Consider the following 19,061-nt stretch of genomic DNA (forward strand, 5'->3'; position numbering starts at 1 on the left):
TTTTTAGTGGAGGGCGGGCAGTTGCTGATGCTGCCCGTTGCCCGAGGGTCCTGCCAGGCGGAGCTGCAATGCACTGTGGTTTGGTCTGTGCCGGCCTCTTGGGGGGCATGAATGGACGGAAAATGTGGGGAGGCGACGGGCCACTATAACAACTGGAGAAGCTGGATTGAGTGATGAGATTGGCTCAGTGTTTCTCTACCCCAACATTCGAAGTTTCCTTGGGTTTTTCTTGAAACAATAAAAAAGTAAAATTCATCATCTCCATCCCAAGGTCGTCTATTCAGTTCATGGAGCGCGGGACCATTTGATGCCGTCGCGTGTCTCTCCCGGCCGCCGCCAGCTTTTCCTCGGCTGCGTCAGACTGAAGCCCTCGCCGACGCTCAGCTCAGGTCTTACTTACGCCCCCGGAGACACGGAGGCGGTGACAGGGGGGTCGGGGAAGAAGCCCGAGGAGGACTCGGAGCCGATCACCTGGGCGCTTCATCACCACCGGCCGTAACATCGATGCCTTCGACTACATACATACATGGGCACTCGCCCTCTCCGTTGCGGCGGCGGGATTCGATTCCATGTATTGGATTGCGCGTGAGCGCCCCCGCGTAAGCTCCTCGACACGTATTACCAACCAAGGGACGATGCCCTCCGGGTCCCTCCAATCGGCGGCGGACGGGGTGGCAGCGGTCCAGGACTTCAGCTGGATCTCTTGACGCCGGCCGTGGTCGGTGGTCGGGCGCCGAGAGGCCACGAGGTCTTTGGGCTTGCTGGGGCTGGCGTTGTTGATGCTGACTGATGCTGAGACTGCTGGTACGGCTCTCTGGCTTTGGGCTTTGTTGCCTTGGGGTTTGACGAGACGTGTGGTTCCACGGACCACTCGCCCGTGGTCCGTGGTACCGTATCACTAACCCTGAAGTGAAGCAGCCCGGTCAGGCGAGGCGAACAAACAGGCAAGCGGGGTCAAAGATGATCTCTCTCGGCTTCAACCATGTCAGTCATCATCGGCAGTGGACGAAGAGCGAAAGAAACAGGAGGAGAAAACAATTACGAACTAACCCAAGGCTCGCCGACTGGCCGCCGCCGACAGCTGGCACGGGCCACCCGCCAGGTGGTCCCTGGCACCTGGCTTTTGCCTTGCGATGCTGGGTATGGCTTGGTTTGGCCTGTCGAGGCGACGGAGGTTCCGCCAAGCGCACATGCTGATGCCGGGGGGCGGTGGTACAATAGCGTCATTTGTGCATCCCGACTTGCCCTGGGCATGCATGGCCCACGGGGAGGGCGAAGCAGCATGAGAATGCTTAACTTACCACATAACAGGCAGTGGTGAGTAGGTAGGTACAGTAATAAGTTAGTAGTACTAACTCCTGTACTCACTCTGCTGGTTAGGAGGTCATGGCAAACAAATAGCGACGGCAGCAGCTGCAACGACATGACCACTTTCTCACCGCGGTGCAACCCCCAAACCAGCACAGCACCGTCGACATGTCACGCACGCAGCATCAGCTGCCGTAGAGCCTACTCCGTACTGTCCAGTATAGCAGTTGCCGATATACTTGCGCTCCCCTTCGTGACTTTGTTTCAGACTTGCCTGTTGGCACGTCGCGTGATCTGCCCAGTACTTGGCACGACTAACAGTATCTTGAGCTAGGCGAGGGCACCTTGCCCAGGTCGCTCGCTGGTCAGGCTCAACGGGGCGAGCGTCGATGCTACGGTAGACGGGCCCCAAGATTCTTGTCTATATACGGTAACTATTTACCTACCTTTTTTGCACTACCCACCGGTTGTGGCTTTAGGCGACCGCCCCGTATGTACCTTACCTTGATGCCTCCGGTTCCAGCCAGAGGAAAAAGAAGGCTCGAGGCAACGGCCCGCGTTTACTAAACAGCGGCCCGCGTCTAGATTCCAAGGCCCTCTCCCACTCGACGGGTTACTTCCTAACGTTAGTAGTGCGTAAGGGCAAGCTCCGGTTTTGTCAATTCGCGCATAGGTAAACTAGCAAGAGCGAAGGGAAAAAAGAACCTCAACCGTGGGTCGAACTACGTCCTCGTCATCATCATCGTCGTCGTCGTCGTCGCCAGCCACGCGCACCAACACCCCGTTCTGGGTTTTGCGGACGAGCGAGCGAGCCCACCACATCTGTTGATTCGTAGTCTTGTACGTACGAGACGGTATACGGTATCTTGGGCTCGGTTCCCCGGCCCTATAGCCTGCATCGTCGTACTATTGAGCCTCGGGCCTGCGCCGGCCGGTCCGCCCCATACATTATACTTTGTACGAGGGCATACAGAAATCATACACAGGTCCATGCATACTAACGTAGAGACGCACACTCGGCATCTGCGGCATGACCGCCCTCCCTCCTCCTCCGTCGTATCCATTTACGGAGCAGGCGGCGCATGATGAGAAGCAATACGGGCCACCCGTCATGCCGCCGCCCGCCCTTTTCGCGGCCGGGCCACCTGTTGTTGTTGTTGTTGCTGGTGCAGCAGCACGCGCAGGTTGCTGCGTCTCGTCTGCACCTCATTCGACCAGCAGCTGCATTGCCGACCGGCAGGCAGTGCGTGTGAGTGAGCCCGCCGATGCTTGGAAAGCGAAACCAACAAACCAACAACCCCCCGCCGGCCTTCCCCGGGTCTGTCCCGTCTCCACCACCGCATGTGCCATTTCTCAGGCCATGCATGGATGCATGGCCCATCGCCATCGGGCGCGTGACGGCGGCGGGAACGGCTCCACCAGAGGCTCAAATGAATGAATGAATGAATGAGTGAATGAATGGGGCTTGGAACTGCCGTGCCAAGGCACAAAGAAGAACAAAGAAAGAAAGAAAAAGAGGACACTAGGGTGCGCGAGACTGGCATTACGTGACCCATGAGGCTACGTCAGTGGACAACAGCCAAGTGTCTGCTAGTCCTTCTTTCTCTCCGTCCATCTGTATCTCTCGTGTGGCTTCAACGTCCCTCGACGAAACGAGTTTCGCGTGGCTCCGGGTCCCGCGTCGTCGTCAGCTTGGGGCTGGGGCTACTAATAAGGGTCTGGCCCCGGGTCCTCGTATGTCATGTAGAATAGTTACATGCATGCCAAGTTGGGACATGGTAGTACTACTGTACCTATAGCCAAGACAGGGCGTACCGTACACGCGTATTGATACGCCGTCTCCTTGATGAGGGCCATGACAGGTGATGAACCGCATCGGCCGGCCGAGTGGTCGTTGTTTACCGGCAGCTTGGCACTTGCACGAGGCGACAGCGAGCGACGCAGCTGCTCGTGTCCCCGTGATGCCATGCCATGGGACCCTGCTGCTGCTGCTGCTGCTGTCGCCCCAGGGTCAAAAATAAATAAAACAAGTGAGTCAGTCATCCGTCAGTCGTGTCCACGACCCGTCTTGGGTTGGGGTTTGTGGCCAGTCGAAGCGCGTACCGCACAAAGTACGAGACGAGACAACAGCTCCTTTGGCAATCCCGACGTCAAAGGCGGACAGGGGTGCCATCCCAGACATGCCGGATCTCAAGAGGTGGTGGACTGACTCTCACACACAAAGACACACGTTCACACACACAGACGCACGCACGCACACACACACACTCAGCCGTACATACGTACGTACTCGTACCCGCAGACGCAGACGCCGACCACGACGCTGCGCCGCACGTCACGCCCGCCGAACCGTTCTGCCCTCTCCGCCGCGAAGCCCGCCTCCCCTCGTAACGCTGGCCAGGGAAAAGCGACCACCAAGGCGCCTTCGTGCCCCCCGTTGCCCATGTCCGGTGGGTGATTGGTCTGGCGCTCATCGCGGGCTCTGGCTTCAGAGACGGTTGGGTTGGATTTTTTTTGGCGAGGGTGCCGAAAGCAGCCTGGTTTCGTCGGCGGCTGGGCAATGACGCCGCGCGGAGGGGGGAGATATGGGAGGGGGTGAGGTGGGAGCGAGCAGGCTCGGTGGACAGATGGACCATGCATGGATCATGGATCATGGGCAAAACCGGCCACAGCATGGGGGGATGGGAAAATCAAACTGGGGAACATGGGCCGATAACATCGTCCATGTCTGGCCTGCCAGAGCCGCCTTTTCGCTGCAGGCAGCTGGCTGACTGCTAGTAATGACGTTAGTTGCTCTGTTAGTACTTGGCAGCTCACCCTCCTGCGGGCCCCCCCTCTTCGTCGTGTCGTTTGTGGCGCCGCCGCCGCCGCCCCTCCTTTTTGGCGTGTGCGGTTTAGTTTCTCTCTCTCTGTCTCTCTCTCTCTCTCTCTCTCTCTCTCTCTCTCTCTCTCTCTCTCTCTCTCTCTCTCTCTCTCTCTCTCTCTCTCTCTCTCTCTCTCTCTCTCTCTCTGTGTCTCTCTCTCCTCTCTGCCATGTCCGTCCGCCTCTCTGAAGCCCGAAGCATTCGCAAGAGCGGGAAAACCGGAGCCCATGGTTGCGGCGTCTTGCCTTTTGACCATGTCTTGACTTTCGGCCCGGCCGCATTGTCAATTGGCTCCCGGGCCGGGCGGCCCATCTCGCCATTGTATGTCGTGGGCCACAACACAAGCCCTTGGCCTGGGCCTGGGCTGCCTGGCGACTCGATTGTGGCGGCGGAACGCAGAGGCCGATATGCTGCTGCCGGCGCTGCTGCTGCTGCTGCTGCCGGCGCTGCTGCTGCTGCTGCTGCCGCTGGATGATGAATGATGAATGAGGCCGTTTCCAATCGCATCCTCCCCCACCGGCGCCGCCGCCGGCCCCCCCAAGCCCGTGGCGCATCATCGGTGGCAACCCTGTCGAGCTGTCGGCCCGTGGAGCTGGCCGCCCACTCCTCCACCCCATCACAGGCCCGCCTGTTCATCCTGATCCGATGCTAGAGTCGAGGAGGGGCATAGACACACCACGGAGCCGCCCATCACACACACACACACACTGTCTCTCTCTCTCTCTCGCTCTCTCTCATCCTCGCTTGGCGTTGAGGCTGGGGCTGGCGGGGCTGGAGGTCGTTGAGGTGGTGGTGTTGCTGCTGCAGCTGCATGTGGTGGTGGTGGTGGTGGTGGTGGCGGCGGCGATGATGATGGTGGTGATGATACTGCCGCTGTCACACAGGAGACTCCTCCTCCCATCTCATCGTGCTCTGCTCTGACGACGGCCAAGAGACCTTGTGCTCCCACACGCGGTTACACCAAGTCCACAGAGCTCTCCACCTTCAATCTTTCTCTGTAGACTGTACGTATTAGGTATCTCTACTACGTACGTCCGTACTACTATCTATCGCCCTCGCACCGGCGGCGGGGACGCGCGCGCTCGCGGGATACCCGGCTGGGCACTTGCAAACCTGGAACCCATGTCGCCTGGTCTGGCACGCATGGCATGACATGGATGGCATGGCTTGGCTTGGCTTCGGCCGGGATGGCCTCCAAGGCGCTGGCTGAGAGTGGAGGAAGACGACCAAGATCCACGTCCGCGCTGGTGCTGCTGGCGCTGGCGCTACGCAGAGGGGACGATGCTCAATGTACCCTGCTTGATGTACGTACCTCGTACTTGGCTCCGTACCATCGTGTCGTATTTGCCCATGTTTCCCATCATCCTCGTACCTCCCAGCTTTTGCCTCGTCACCACCACCACCAACCACCACGCCTCCGTGCCTCCTCTTCCATCCCATATTCCTCTCAAAACTCTCCATCCCCATCACTCTCCCTCCCGTCTGCGTGCCAGCTGCCTTCGTGGACCCTGCGGCATCGTTTCGTGCTTGGAGCTGGGTGGCCCGTCCTTCGTTTTTCTTTTTCTTGTTTGTGCAGTACTCAGGTACCTACCTACCGAGGTACTTGGGCTTTGTCTCTCCCCGCAATCGCTGCGCGCCCGCCTGGCCGCTTCCAAAACGACGTCACGCCGCCGCACCGCTGCCCGCGCTGCAGTGCTTCGGGCTGCTCTCTCCCATCAGGTCACTGCGCATACCAGCGTCCGCCTCCAACAAACCCACCTCAGCTTCAACACCACCTCCAACTGTCACCACCACCACCACCGCCTGCAATACCACCCCCGATACTACCACCGCCGTCACCAAAAGCAGCCGCTGCCACAGGCGTCATTCTCACCACCAAACTGATCAACACAGCGTACGTACGACCTTTTCTCTCCTTCCAGGCTTCCCACGAGCGACGGCGACCTCGATTTCCCTCGTCGGTCAACCTTCGCTGCCGCAGAGACGAACGAGACGCATCGCCGAACGAGCGAGCGAGCGAGCCACTGGCAACGCGCGCGGTAACATCGTCTCGTTTGCACCCTCTCCAGCAGGCTGCCGGATCGGGCGCAGCTCCCGCTCTCCCAGAAACACGCGCCTCGCCCCCTCTCTCCGAATCGCTTCCGCTCCGTGTGCCTGTCCGCGGCACGCTCCCGCCGTAACCTTGATGAATGCGTAAAGCTGCCGCCCGTCCTTTGCCCTCGACCCTGCAGGGCCTTGATCGCTTTCCCTTCCCGGCCAATTTGATAGTACACCAAGCGGCCAAGGTGGTAGCTACCCGAAGCGGCCCGCAAACTCTCCGAAAGCCACCCCTTCGTCGTCCCAAGCCCGGCAGGAACCTGCGTTGTCGAGTCGATCGTCTCCGCCTCGAAGCATTCCCGCCGTCCCGCTAGCCAAGGCTGTGGGTTGCCTGGCACTGGCTCAGCACACGAACAAGAGCCTTGGCCAGGAGAGCTGTCAAAACCGCTTAGGGGATCTGCCATCGCGAATCCGAGTGCAGCCATCGACCGTCTGCCCTGCCCGCATTCATACACTTCTTGGACCACGCTGTGGCGAATTCCTCCCGCCCGTTGTCGTTTCCAGAGCGACGCTTGCGGAGTGTCTCACAGATCCCGGCCCTGGCTGCCACGCTCCCCGACCCCTCGGCAGAGGGCACCCGGCTGTGGCTGAGACATTGCGTCAATCGACCTGTCACAGCAGCCCCAAGGGTTTTCTGTCCCGACCGTTTCACTGCCGACTTGAGAGTGCTCTTGCTCGCATTTCTTCAGCGGCTGACGTGACGCTCTCCTCGCCATGTCCTTCTAAGACCCGGTACGACAACATACGTATTGCTTTTTCGTCGCAGTAAAACCCCTCCTCACAGTTCGAGAGGCGACGACGACCTTGCGTGCGAGGCCGCGACTCGTGTACCATGAGCGTCGAAAAGTGGAAGTGGAGGAGCTCCTCCGGCCTCGCCCTCGGCCAGGCCACCTCGCATCATTATGATTCGGAAAAGGCCCTGATGACGGAGGCGCCCGAAAGCAAGGCCCCCCGGGTCCTCACGAGGGCTCTTCGCTCGCTCAGCAGCTCTTCCATGGACTCCATCGCTGCCAACTCGGTCAGAAGCTCATCCTCGACGCGCAGGTTACAAAAGACGCCATCGAACTCGGGGTCCATGATTGGGCGACTGCACCGTCGCGTGTCGAAAGACTCTGGGGGCCATGCGCCTCCAGCCGAGGCCCCCGGGAGTCCTATCGAGGGTCCGCAGCCATACTCAGTCATGGAAGTCGTCCATTACGGCCCTCTCAAAGCCGATATATCGCTCCTCAAGGCACGCGCAGAGTACCTCGTCCTGTCGGATCACTGCTTGGTCAAGTTTACGACTGCCGACGCCGCTAGGAACGCCTTCCCCCAGCTAAGCCAGACCAAGCCGCACGCAAAAGACGCAGCACCCGCATGTACGGGTAAAACGTCGTCTGCTGATGTACGCCTCGAGATCCCGTTGCGCTCCATCGTCGCTGCCTTCAACGAGGATTCCGCCCATCATCGCTCCGGCATTGAGGTATGGTGGTTCTCTCAGTGGCCACGACTCGCCTACTGCAAAGCCCATTTGCATTTTGCACTTCCAAAGGAGAGAGACGACTGGCTGGCAGCCATCCACCGCACGTGCAGAGCGAGGCTTCGGAAGAATCCCGCTGGCACTCTGATCCCCGAGAATCTCAAGACCCGCGTCAATCACATCGTTCGTTCGGTTGAAGGCATCGATGGCGAGCATCAGAACCTCGTATTCCCTGTCGCCAGACGTGTGTTCGCACAGACTCAGAGGGCTTCTGGCGCCGACGAAACACACGACCACAACGACTCGTCGTCCTTTTACTTCATCATCGGACCATGCATGTGCCACCTGATCGAGGTCCTCAAGGCCGACCACTCGACGCTCCCTGGTGATCTGCGAGTCAAGGCGGTCTCGTACGGGACCGTCACCCTCACGCGGTTCAAGGCGTCGGTGGCCTCGCACGAGCAGCGCTTCATCATGTGCTTCCGCTCACCATTCGGCCGCGAGACTCGACTCGACTTGGCCAGCGTCCAGTACCGGCGCATCATCGAGGCGCTCATCAAGGCTGACCGCAACCTGAAGCCTATGTGGCCGCAGTCCTTGCAGCATACCATTTTTGAGGTCAAGGGCCTTCCACCCCCCCTCCAGCTTACCAAGGGAAACGACCTTGGCGGCCTTGAGAGCAGCCTTCAGGCGTATTGTGCTGCATATCAAGTACAAGTGCCCGCGTGGAAGATCGAGTGGAACACCCCGCCACACCCAGCTTTCCGCCTGTTGCCCCCTGATGGCGCCGCCTACTCGCCGCTGCAGTTGCTTGCCGTTTTCCGCGCGCTGAGGTACAACAGTTTCTTCAAGGCACTTTCATTTCGCGACGTTGACCTGTCGTCGCTTGCTGGCAAGAATGACTATTCCCAGTATGGAGACGGCGTGGCCTACAGATCGCTGAGCTGTGAGTAGCCAGCTCCTCGTCCGACGCCACTGCGCCAGAAGTATACTGATTCATTTTAGCCATGACCATCTCGGGAGACCATCATGAGATCCTTCTCCAGGCAACCATCCTAGAGCAGGAGATTCATGCGTTGACCTTCACCTCCGAGTCCATTCGGAGCATTGACCTGGCCAACACTCTGGGCCTACAGACTAGTCAAAGACTGAGCCGCTTGCAATATGACCATGAGGCGCTGTGCAAGAAGAGCTCCGAGTTACTGAGGCCCATCTTGATGCTTTGGAGGCAGCAGTTGTCTGTCTGCCAGGGAATTTCCATGTCTGGCAACCCCATCGCCCTCGGCGACATGGACGAGCTTGGTGAGCCAAACCTTTGTACTCGCGGAACGTCGGACATTGTTTGCTAACAAATCCTAGCGAATCTGCTCGCGCTCGATTACGTGCACATCAAGAAACTCCACCTTGCGAAATGTGCGCTGGGCGATGCTGGATTGTCTCAGCTCTGGGGAGCTCTGGGGAGTCAGGCTTACTCGTTGGAGTGCCTCGACACCTCGGATAACCAAGGCATTGTCCGATTCGATGTCATTCAGGCGGCCCTGAAGAAGTTGCAGAGACTGGTTTCGCTCAACATTGCCGGCAATACTCGTATCATGTCGCATGCGTCACTCTTCGACGATGAGACTATCATGAAGTGGGCACTCCAGGACCTGAACTTGTCTGGAATCATGGTAAGTGCAGCGGCGGTCGGGCTCTATGGGGAAAAGCTAACAAAGCTCCTAGCTCAACGATGCCACGGTGGACACCCTGGCCGCCTACTTGGGCACGTACCACTCGCATGGCCTGCAGCTCATGCAGCTCAACAACTGCGGCCTGACCGGGAAACAGATTTCGCGTCTCTTCCGCAGCATGGGCCAAGCGCGGCGGCTGACCATTCATCTGAACGGGAACCGCCTCGATGAAGGCATTGACGATCTCTGCAGTGCCATTGCTACCGGCCATGGTCCCTGGAGCGTCTTTTTGCAGATGATCGAGTTCGCTTCCGAGGCCAACTACATGAAGCTGCTGCGCGCTCTGACGGTGAACAAGACCATTGAATGTCTCAGCCTGGCTGGGACAGCCACGCCCGAGTCAGCGAGCGGAGTTGCATGCCAGGCCGTTGCCGATTTCTTCTCGAAGAACAACACTGTGCGTTTTCTGGACATATCTGGATACGACTCGAAGCTGGACGAGGGTCGACTTGGCAGGGAATTTTCCAAGGCCTTGAGCGGCATGCGATCGAACACGCGCATCGAGCACCTCCGAGTGCGAAGCCAGATGCTCAACATTAACATCGGAGACCTCGCCGAGGCCATCTCCGGCAACAAGACATTGCACACGCTTGACTGTGAGGGAAACGACTTCAACCTGTCAAACTTTCGGCACCTCATCAAGCACTTGGAGGACAGCACCACGATTCGATACTTCTCGGCCTTTTCGGCGCCAGAGCTATCGCGTGCGATCCGCAAGTCAGTAGAGACGGCGGGCACTCCGTCGCCACTCATGCGGCGCTCGTCCGTCATGGCGAGGTTTCGGTCCGAGAAGGTGCAGGCCGTGACCGGGAAGCCGCTGGTGCAGCAGCTGAGAGACGAGTGGGATGCCGCGGTGGCAGACTTGGAGCGCATACTGCAGAGAAACCAACAGCTCTTGCGCGACAAGGAAGAATCAGATGACGAGTCTACGGTACAGCTGGGCGGGAGACATGGAGATGTGGAAAATATCTTCTCGGAAGCCTTTGGAGGACTCGCACGTAAGGAGTTCGAGTCCCGAAGAGCTAAGAGCTCGCCTGGATCTGTTTCTCCCCGGCGTCGCCCAGCGTCGGTTTCGGCGCACCCAAGCTCGACCGATATCGTCGGACAAGGTATCGCGCGACCCGGGTCTACCGTCTCCAGCGAGGCGGCCATCAGCCCGTCCACGGATGGGGCGAGCACGGGCGGCATCCCGAGCCCCCCTGAGCTTGAAAGCCCGACGGACAAGGACTTTAGCCTTGCGGACGTGCAGAGAGCCCTGGCGGCGTTTGGGGCGTTTGGGGACGCGCGAGATAACAACTACACATTGACGGAGGCATCAGATGCCGACGGAGGACTGCAAATGAAGAGATTCAGACGATGCTGGGGCAGCACAACTACCCGGATCGACGAAGAGGACGGGGGAACGGGTGACGGGGTGGGGGACGAGTCACCCTAAGCGATGGACCATATCAGAGGCAGCATGCTTGTTGCCCGGCGCTTGCATTTGAACGGCTCATTGGGTGGCGTGGCGTTGGGACTCGTTGATTACCTAGGTATTTGCTTGAGACGATGGGCGTTGTTGGCTGGGTGGGATACCGTGACGGGAACGATGGCTTTTGGCTCGATACCCCTGTGCGAATACCAATTGAATGTTTTTTGACTTGCAATGAGGCTGATACGGATGTCTCGCGACGCGCTGTGTTTGCAGCCTGGTAAACATTTTGGTGCATGTGCCAGAGACTGGTAACGAGATGGCGTCACCGTCGACCGGATGCGGTGTTAGTGAAGGGATTCCCATGTCCACGGCGGCAGGCCAGTCCGTACCCGTACTCCTCGCTAAGCGTCCACATTCTCTTAAGTGCATAAGGGAAGGTGCAGCACGTACTAGGGAGGTACGGACGTGCAGCCCTCGGTACCTTGAGGGAACCTCGTCGACGACGGGGCGCCACAGCCACAGGACCGCCGGCGGGGTCAGGGGTGCCCAACCAACTGGAGCACAACGTTGTAGTGCGAAGGTAGCCACGCAATTTACGCTGTTAGGCCGCTGGCGCTCTCTGCTCACCACCTCATCAATTAGCGAGTGGCCCCGACGAAGCCAACTAGCGCTGCCGGGCTTGCAGGTTGTTCCTGTCTGCTGGGTGTTGGCGCTGGTGCGGGTGCGGGTGCTGGTGCTGCGGGCGGGTGAGGCATCCGTCCATCCACTCACCATAACCACCACCTCTGGAGAGAGCTGGCGGAAGCCTCGTCATCCTCTTCCACCAACCACCTCCGCCGCGCCCAAGCCTCCCCCCCCGACCTGCATTCTCGCGAGCAGCTCACGCCGCCGCCGATAGATGCATCTCGCCCTCTCTCGCGCGCGCGTACTCTGTATTATTTCTCAGGGCGTCATACATCGTCGTCGCAATTGCAGCATTTGCATTTTACTCCCCTCTTTCCCTTTGTCAGCGCGTGTCCCGGCTCCCCTGCCAGCACGACGACGACGACGACGCAAGCACACAACAAGACATCCCAGGCGACGTGCTTGACCGTCGAGCCGCAGCAGCAGCAGCTCCCTTGGGCCAGTTGACCTCCCTGCTCGTCGCTCAAGCGCTATCCGGCGGCCGTCACGACACGGGGGCAGCAACATACGTAGCTGACGTCTGAGCTCCCCTTCCGGCTCCCCTCCGCACCCCTTTCGCGCCGACCATGTACTCCAACTCGAGCGCCTTCCTTGGAGGAGGCAATAGCCAACGCCCCGGCGGCGGCGGCGGCCAGCAATATGGCTTCAACGCCGGCATGGGCGGAGGCCAGCAGCCCGGCCCGTTCGCGCCGCAGCCGACGGGCTTCGGCCAGCAGCAGCCGCCGCCGCCGCAGCAGCAGCAGCAACAACAACAGCCGATCCAACAGCAATATACCGGCTTCCCGATGCAGGCTCAGCCGACGGGATTTGGACTGCAGCCTCTGCAGCAACAGTATACTAGCTTTCCGGGCCAGAGCCAGAGCCAACCCCAGCAGAGCTTCCAGTCAGGGGGTCCGCCGATGCCGGCCATCCCGGCCCAATTTCAGCAGCAGTTCCAGCAGCAACAGCAGCAACAGCCCTCGTCGTTGCAGCCTCAGCAGCCGACGGGCTTCTCCTCGTCGCCGCAGCAGGCATCGGGCCCCTCGCAGCCGCCGGTTCCTATGAAGCCCCAGCCGACCGGCTTCTCCGCCATGGCGGCTTCGTTCCATACGGGGTCCGGGTCGCGGCCCCAGGAGCCCGTGCCGGCACCGAAAAAGACGAACAAGATTCCTAACATTCGGCTGTCGTTCATTACCGCGCAAGACCAGGCCAAGTTCGAGACGCTTTTCAAGTCTGCCGTCGGGGACAAGTCCACCACCATGTCTGGCGATAAGGCTCGAGACTTGCTCTTGCGATCTCGGCTCGACGGCGACTCCCTGTCCCACATCTGGACTCTCGCTGACACTACCCGAGCTGGCGAGCTATACTTTCCCGAGTTTGCGCTTGCCATGTACCTTTGTAACTTGAAGCTGACCGGCAAGACGCTGCCCTCCACTCTCCCCGACAACATTCGCAACGAAGTTTCGAGCATGGTGGACATCATTGGTTTCAGCGTGGTTGAGGATGGGCCATCTTCGACGACTCCCACGCCAGCGGGCAATGCACCGAGCTTTAGAGCTGGCAACGCCTCCCCACCGACTATCCAGCAGCCCCAACCCCAAGCGTCCAACTCTCAACTCCTCCAGACGCAGATGACGGGCTTCCCAGGACAGCAGACCGGGTTCGGCAATCAGCCCCAAGGCTTTCAGCCTCAGCAGACCGGCTTTCAGGGCATGCAGAACCCGCAACCTACTGGTTTTGCCGGGCCGCGGCCACCGATGCCACCGATGCCACCGATGCCCACTGGGTTCGGCCAGCCTCCCTCTGGCGGGATGGCGACTCCTCTCAACGCTCAGCCTACGGGACGGCCCGGGCAATGGGGCCTCGTTAACGCCCCATCCACTGGTCTGCCGAATATCGACGCTCTTCAAGCGCGCATGATGCCGCAGCAGGGTCGCGAGGCTGGTTCGTACACTACTCAGGGCCTGCAAGGTAATGCTGTCATTCCTTGGGCCATTACAAAAGAGGAGAAGACCCGATACGACTCGCTGTTTAAGGCTTGGGACGGTCTGGGCAAGGGCTACATTGGCGGTGACCAGGCTATTGAGATCTTCGGCCAGAGCGGTCTCGAAAAGCCCGATCTCGAAAGGGTTTGGACCCTCTCAGACAATGGGAACAAGGGGCGCCTGGACCTGGACGAGTTCGCCGTTGCCATGCACTTGATTTATCGAAAGCTCAACGGCTACCCGCTTCCAAGCACCCTGCCTGCGGAGCTGGTTCCGCCCTCGACAAGAAACTTCAACCAGTCCATCGGCACGCTCAAGAACATGCTGAACCAAGAGTCCGATTTCCGAAAGAACTCGGGCGCCGCACTGCTGCCGCAGAAGACTGGAGTCAGCTACATGAAGAACCGGTCGTTCAGGGGTGGTGCTGGCAGTGCAGCTGCTGCGCGGAAAGACGCGACAGTCTTTCGCAATGATGACGAGGACTTTGGATATAGGTCCAGCGCGCGCCGCAGGATGGGCGATAGCTCTGTCCGTTCCGACTCTCCCGCATCGGTTGCGTCTAGCGACGACTTGACCTTGGATCAGCTCCGCAAGAAGATCAAGGAGAAGCAGGTTCTCCTCGATGCCATGGACTTCGCGGACGAGAAAGGCAACGAAGAAGACGATCTTTTGGACAGACGCGATCGTCGCGAGGCCGAGGAGCTGTACCGCCGCATCAGACGCATGCAGGGCGACATTGATGCGCACCCGGATGCCGCACTTGCCAGTGGCGACTCTGACGCTGAGCGGAGGGCGCTGAAGCGGCAGCTCCAGAACCTTACCGACAAGATACCGGAGCTCGCTTCCCAGGTCCGCAAGACCGAGAAGGCGATTATGGAGGCGAGGCTCGAGCTTTTCCGCCTCAAGGATGCCAAGGCGCACCCGAGCAGCGGCGCTCCGATCGTCGGCACCGGCCCCGGAGGCGCAGTGACGGAGTCGGATCGCCTGAAGGCTAGAGCCAAGGCGATGATGCAGCAGCGAGCTGCCGCTCTGACTGGCAAAAAGGTCGACGTCGGACCTGAAGATCATGACGCGCCCAAGCGGCTGGAAGAGGAGACGATCAAGGCGAAGAGCGAGAAGGAGGCCAACGAGAGCATGGTGCGCGACGTCGAGGAAAGCGTGCGCGACTTTGCACGTGGAATCGATGACAGCCTCAAGGACGGTGGCAAGGACAACACGAGTGAGCATGAGAAGCGGCGCTGGGAGGACGGCCTAGGTGTGGAGGACGAAGTCCGGGACTTCATTTTTGACCTGCAAAGGGAGAGCCGAGCCGCGCGCCTCCGTGCTCAGGACAAGCCAGCGGCTTCTCGGTCGCCCGCCGCCGCCGCCGAGGCACCACGACCGGAACGTGTGGCAAGTCCCCGCGGTGAGAGCATGGAAAGCCCGGCGTCAACATCTCGCACGGCCACGCCACCCGCTGCTGGTGGCTCGTACGCATCCTACAAGACCCCCGAAGAGCGAGCCGCTTTCATCAAGCAGCAGGCCGAGCAGCGCATGGCTGAGCGCCTGGCCGCTCTTGGCATCAAGGCTCCGTCAAAGTCGGGCGAAAGCGCCGCTCAGCGTGTCGAGCGTGAGAGGGCAGAGCGAGCGGCTAAGCTACGACAAGCGGAAGAAGACGACTCGCGCAGGGAAGCTGAACGTCAGGCCCGCCTTGCGGAGGAGCAAGGCGTTCCCCCTCCGGCCCCTGCCACGGAGGTTTCGCAAGGCTCCGCCAAACGGCCACCGCCGCCTCCGACCAGAAAGGGTGCCAAAGCCGAGATCGACAATACAAAGAAGGCCGAGGACGAGCAGGCCATACGTGCTGCGGAGGAAGCAAGACTTTCCGAGGAGCATGAGAAGCAACAGCGTGAGACGCAAGTTATGGAGTAAGTAAAAAGGTACCCCTTACGTAGAAATGACGCGTAGCTGACGGCGTTCTTAGGGAAACGGCCAAAGAGGAGGAGGACGAGTTTGAGAAGGAGCAAAGGGCCGCCGAGACTCGCCTGAAGGCGCTCGAGGAGCAGGTGAGACAGGGCAAGCTGAGAAAAGAGGAGGAAAAGAAGAAGAAGAAGGCTGCCATGGCCGAGGCCAAGGAGAAGGAGGCCAAGATGGCGGCGCGACGCGTCGAAATTGAGGCGGCAAAGAAGCGCGAACTGGAGCTTCAGCGCCAGCTGGAAGCCATGAACGACGATAGCTCCTCGGACGACGAAGGCCCGGAGCAGAATACGCCGCAGGAGTCGACCCCGACGCTTGGGGGCAGCCAAATCAGCCACCACGAGCACGAGCGAAGGCCCAGCCCTCCACCAGCGGGGGCGGCCACATCTCCGCCTCCTCCCGCGGTCGTCACCTCGCCGCCCGCAGAGACGGAGAGCAAGAACCCGTACTTCAAGATGATGTCGCATGCCTCGGAGGCGTCGTCGCCGGCAGTTTCCACGGACGCTGCCCCCGTGACGCGACCGCCTGTCCCCGCGACGGATCCATCTACAAACCCGTTCCACCGCATGACACAGGAGAACAAGGCCCCCCCTGCGGCGCCGACTGGCCCCATCACGCGGAAGAGGGCTGACTCGGAGGACTGGGGCTCAAGCAAGGACGACGACGACGACGACGATTCGGACGATGACCGCCCGGGCGGCGGCAATGCTGCCCAACTCGCATCGATCCTCTTCGGCACCATGGCTCCGCCCAGGCCGTTGTCAGCAGCAGGGAAAGAGTCGACTCCGGCGAGCCCAGCGCCCACCAACGACGCGCCCATCGCGTCTCCTCCACCTCCTCCCCCGGTGCCTGCCTCGGAGGCTCCTGCTGCCCCTCCACCTCCACCGCCGCCGCCTCCGATGGCGGAAGGCGGTGCGCCGATGTCTCCCCCGCCGCCGCCGCCGCTGCCGATGCCCAGTTCCGACGCGCCTACAGCGCCGCCGCCACCGCCGCCTCCGATGCCGACGTCTGGTGCTCCCCCACCGCCGCCAATGCCCGGGGCCGGTGGTCCGCCACCGCCTCCCCCTCCCCCTGGCGACGCGCCGGCTCCGTCGCCCTCGGGCGGCCGCCCTGCAGGCTTCCTAGGCGAGATTCAAATGGGCAGGGCGCTCAAGAAGACGACTACGAAGGACAAGAGCGCCGCGGCGGTTGCGGGTCGGGTGCTGGACTAGACTGGCACGCGCGGGAGACTGTTACTGGGATGTCCGGTTGGCTTTGTTGTCGGGCTTCAGCCGTTAGCGCGTCCGTGGATTGCGGTTGGGCTGCCAGGGTCAAGGATGACGATGGGTGAGGGCTCTGGCGGCCGCCGCATGATTGTCTAATTTGCAAACAAATCCAAGGTTTACATACTCTCTTATACAATACGTGCGCAGTGTTATAGATGCGATGCATGGTGTTTGTGAGATCGAGATCGTTGCAAAGTTGGCCGAGGACAAAGGCGACGCACGCACAGACCGCAGGACGTACGGGGCGGCCGGCCGCGCCAACAGGACAGGACAGGGACCTCGGGACCGCGAGAGCGCCTTCATTGATGGCGACCAGGCGGGCCTGTCAGGCACCGACCGAGTCGTTGATGCGAGGTGGCTCTGGCACGCAGTGCGCGGGGGCCACATCGCGGTCAGTTTGGCGGGCGGGCGGGCCAACGAGAGCTGGACGTGTCCGCATGGCCTCCGTAGTCGCTTGGTATGTACGTGCAGTTTGCACGGAGCATGCATGGTCATGAGTAAGTTGGGCAAAGGAAATGCGTGCATAGTACGAAGTAACTTGGGAGTGCGAAGTAGTTGGAGTAGGTAGTAAGGCAACACCTCGCAGCGTGTGCTTGGGGGCGCGATCACGAACAGTGCAAGGCTACCAACTAACGTACGGGTCCATTGATACAGTAGCTAGCATTGCTACCTCTGGGTCGTATCTCTCCCAACCTAGGTACCTACCTCTATACCTTACCTTGGTAAGGTACCTAGGATGCTACTATACTAGGGAGGAACGTACTATTGCCTTCCTTACCTCACCTGCCTGCACCTTTCTACACATAGTACCTGACTACCTAGGGCACGAGTGCCTGCTCTGCACGGGTCGGCAATGAAAGTTGATCGGTCGCGAGACACGCGACGCACGAGAGGCATGCGGGAGGGGGGAAGAAAGCTGGCGCCACCAGCACGCATGACCGACCGACTGACGGACTGACTCGTACGATGCGGACCAGACAGTTGACAGCTGCGGTGGGCGCCGCAAGACGATCAGGATGGGGCGGGCGCGCGCTCGCGGACAGACATGGGGACACGGACACGGGCACATTCCAGCGAGGTCGGCGAGCGAGTTAGTAGTAAGTACTAAACGTTTACTATCGTAGCGCAGATGTCACACGGCAAGGAGGGGAGAGAAGGAGGGGGAGGAGACTGCCCAGGTGGTCCCGGAGCGGTACCGAGTCCCGGTTCCCGGTTGGTATGCGGACGCGCCGGCGGCGGCAACATGTACGTGCACGTAGTAAAAGTGCGTATCGTACGAAATGGTACGTGATGGTAGAAAGGAAGTACGCGGTGGTAGTAACTTGGTGGTTAGCAGTGCGCACGAATAAAGTGCCGGCCGCGAAAAAGGCGCCGCCGGCAGATGGCAAACGAAGCGCTGCCAGGCCGGAGCAAAGGTATGGCGGACCCATTTTCTTCGTACTAATATAGTACTAACTTAGTTACTACCTTACCTCGCACATACGTACCTACTACTCATACTTGGGTGCCAAGTTGGTAACTCTAGTGCCTGCCTATCTTAGAACGTACTACGTGCAGCGCGTCATTCTTGCGCTTGCTCGATTTTTGGCGGCCACCGGTCCTTGCTTGGCCCATTTCCCATGTGATCATCAGCATCAGCATGGGCATCAACTTCATCGCATCAACTTCATCATTACCGGTGGTCTGGTTCCCCCCTCCAAAGCGGGCGCGTGTAAGTAAACAACACACCGTCCGCGTGATCGTGGTGTGTGGTGTGGATGATGATCATGGTGGATGATGGCAGGAGGGATGGATGCACTGGACTGGGCAGGGGACAGGGATTCGGTTCTTTCGCTCCGATGGGAGACAGGCAGACAGACAGACAGGAAGGTAGACAGACATCTGGGCGGCGCGTGGAGTCGACGACTGGGGCCGGCCCGTGCGGCGGATGATTATCTTGTTCTTTTTTTTTTCTTCCCCCAATCTTTCCTTCCTTCTTGGCTCTTCTTTGCGTCTGGCCCAGCCGAGGACACCTGAACACGACAAGGAACCGGGCACGTATGATGTCACGAGCAAGGGGACCCCCCTCCTTCACCCTCCTCTCCTCTCCTCTCTACGCGAGGAATGGGCAAAAGGGCCTTCAATATTGCAGCAGCACGGGCCACCGGCGAATAGCAGTAGACAGAAAGAGAGGAGGCATTCCTCGCCGGGCGGTCCCGGGGCCTGGCTTCACAGACAGCAGGTACCAAGTTGCACACAGCCCACCGACCGCAGAGACGCCGTTCGATGGGGCCGTCGGCTGGAATGAGGAACGCTGGGCCCGTGTGTGTGTGTGTTCTGTGTG

At 60.2% G+C, this 19,061-nt stretch overlaps 4 protein-coding genes across 4 annotated transcripts; all 4 read left to right on the top strand.

The window, feature by feature from the left end:
- Positions 1-2,338: 2,338 nt before the first annotated feature.
- JDV02_001010 (uncharacterized protein) lies at positions 2,339-2,746 on the top strand (the record flags this gene model as incomplete). Its single annotated transcript, XM_047981896.1, has 1 exon — positions 2,339-2,746. One exon carries the CDS (start codon positions 2,339-2,341, stop codon positions 2,744-2,746), a length of 408 nt encoding a protein of 135 aa, XP_047837857.1.
- A 2,787-nt stretch (positions 2,747-5,533) lies between these two features.
- JDV02_001011 (uncharacterized protein) lies at positions 5,534-11,104 on the top strand. The gene is made up of 4 exons (XM_047981897.1): positions 5,534-8,674; positions 8,734-9,030; positions 9,088-9,398; positions 9,451-11,104. The coding sequence occupies exons 1-4, from the start codon at positions 7,102-7,104 to the stop codon at positions 10,891-10,893; spliced, it is 3,624 nt and encodes a 1,207-aa protein (XP_047837858.1). The 5' UTR covers positions 5,534-7,101; the 3' UTR covers positions 10,894-11,104.
- Positions 11,105-12,122: 1,018 nt separating this feature from the next.
- Positions 12,123-17,132, top strand: PAN1 (actin organization and endocytosis protein; the record flags this gene model as incomplete). Its single annotated transcript, XM_047981898.1, has 2 exons — positions 12,123-15,424; positions 15,481-17,132. 2 exons carry the CDS (start codon positions 12,123-12,125, stop codon positions 16,682-16,684), a joined length of 4,506 nt encoding a protein of 1,501 aa, XP_047837859.1. The 3' UTR covers positions 16,685-17,132.
- A 1,087-nt stretch (positions 17,133-18,219) lies between these two features.
- Positions 18,220-19,061, top strand: JDV02_001013 (uncharacterized protein). The gene has a single exon (XM_047981899.1). It carries the CDS (start codon positions 18,666-18,668, stop codon positions 19,023-19,025), a length of 360 nt encoding a protein of 119 aa, XP_047837860.1. The 5' UTR covers positions 18,220-18,665; the 3' UTR covers positions 19,026-19,061.

Source organism: Purpureocillium takamizusanense, chromosome 1 (assembly GCF_022605165.1).
Source record: "Purpureocillium takamizusanense chromosome 1, complete sequence".
Classification (NCBI taxonomy): domain Eukaryota; kingdom Fungi; phylum Ascomycota; class Sordariomycetes; order Hypocreales; family Ophiocordycipitaceae; genus Purpureocillium; species Purpureocillium takamizusanense.

What these genes read in the sequence shown, in the direction of transcription:
- JDV02_001011 (XM_047981897.1), top strand. Translation starts at nt 7,102, where the DNA reads ATGAGCGTCGAAAAGTGGAAGTGGAGGAGCTCCTCCGGCCTCGCCCTC. An exon ending in CGGCGACATGGACGAGCTTG is followed by an intron (nt 9,031 to 9,087) that starts GTGAGCCAAACC and finishes AACAAATCCTAG; the next exon opens with CGAATCTGCTCGCGCTCGAT. An exon ending in TGAACTTGTCTGGAATCATG is followed by an intron (nt 9,399 to 9,450) that starts GTAAGTGCAGCG and finishes CAAAGCTCCTAG; the next exon opens with CTCAACGATGCCACGGTGGA.
- JDV02_001013 (XM_047981899.1), top strand. Translation starts at nt 18,666, where the DNA reads ATGATTATCTTGTTCTTTTTTTTTTCTTCCCCCAATCTTTCCTTCCTT.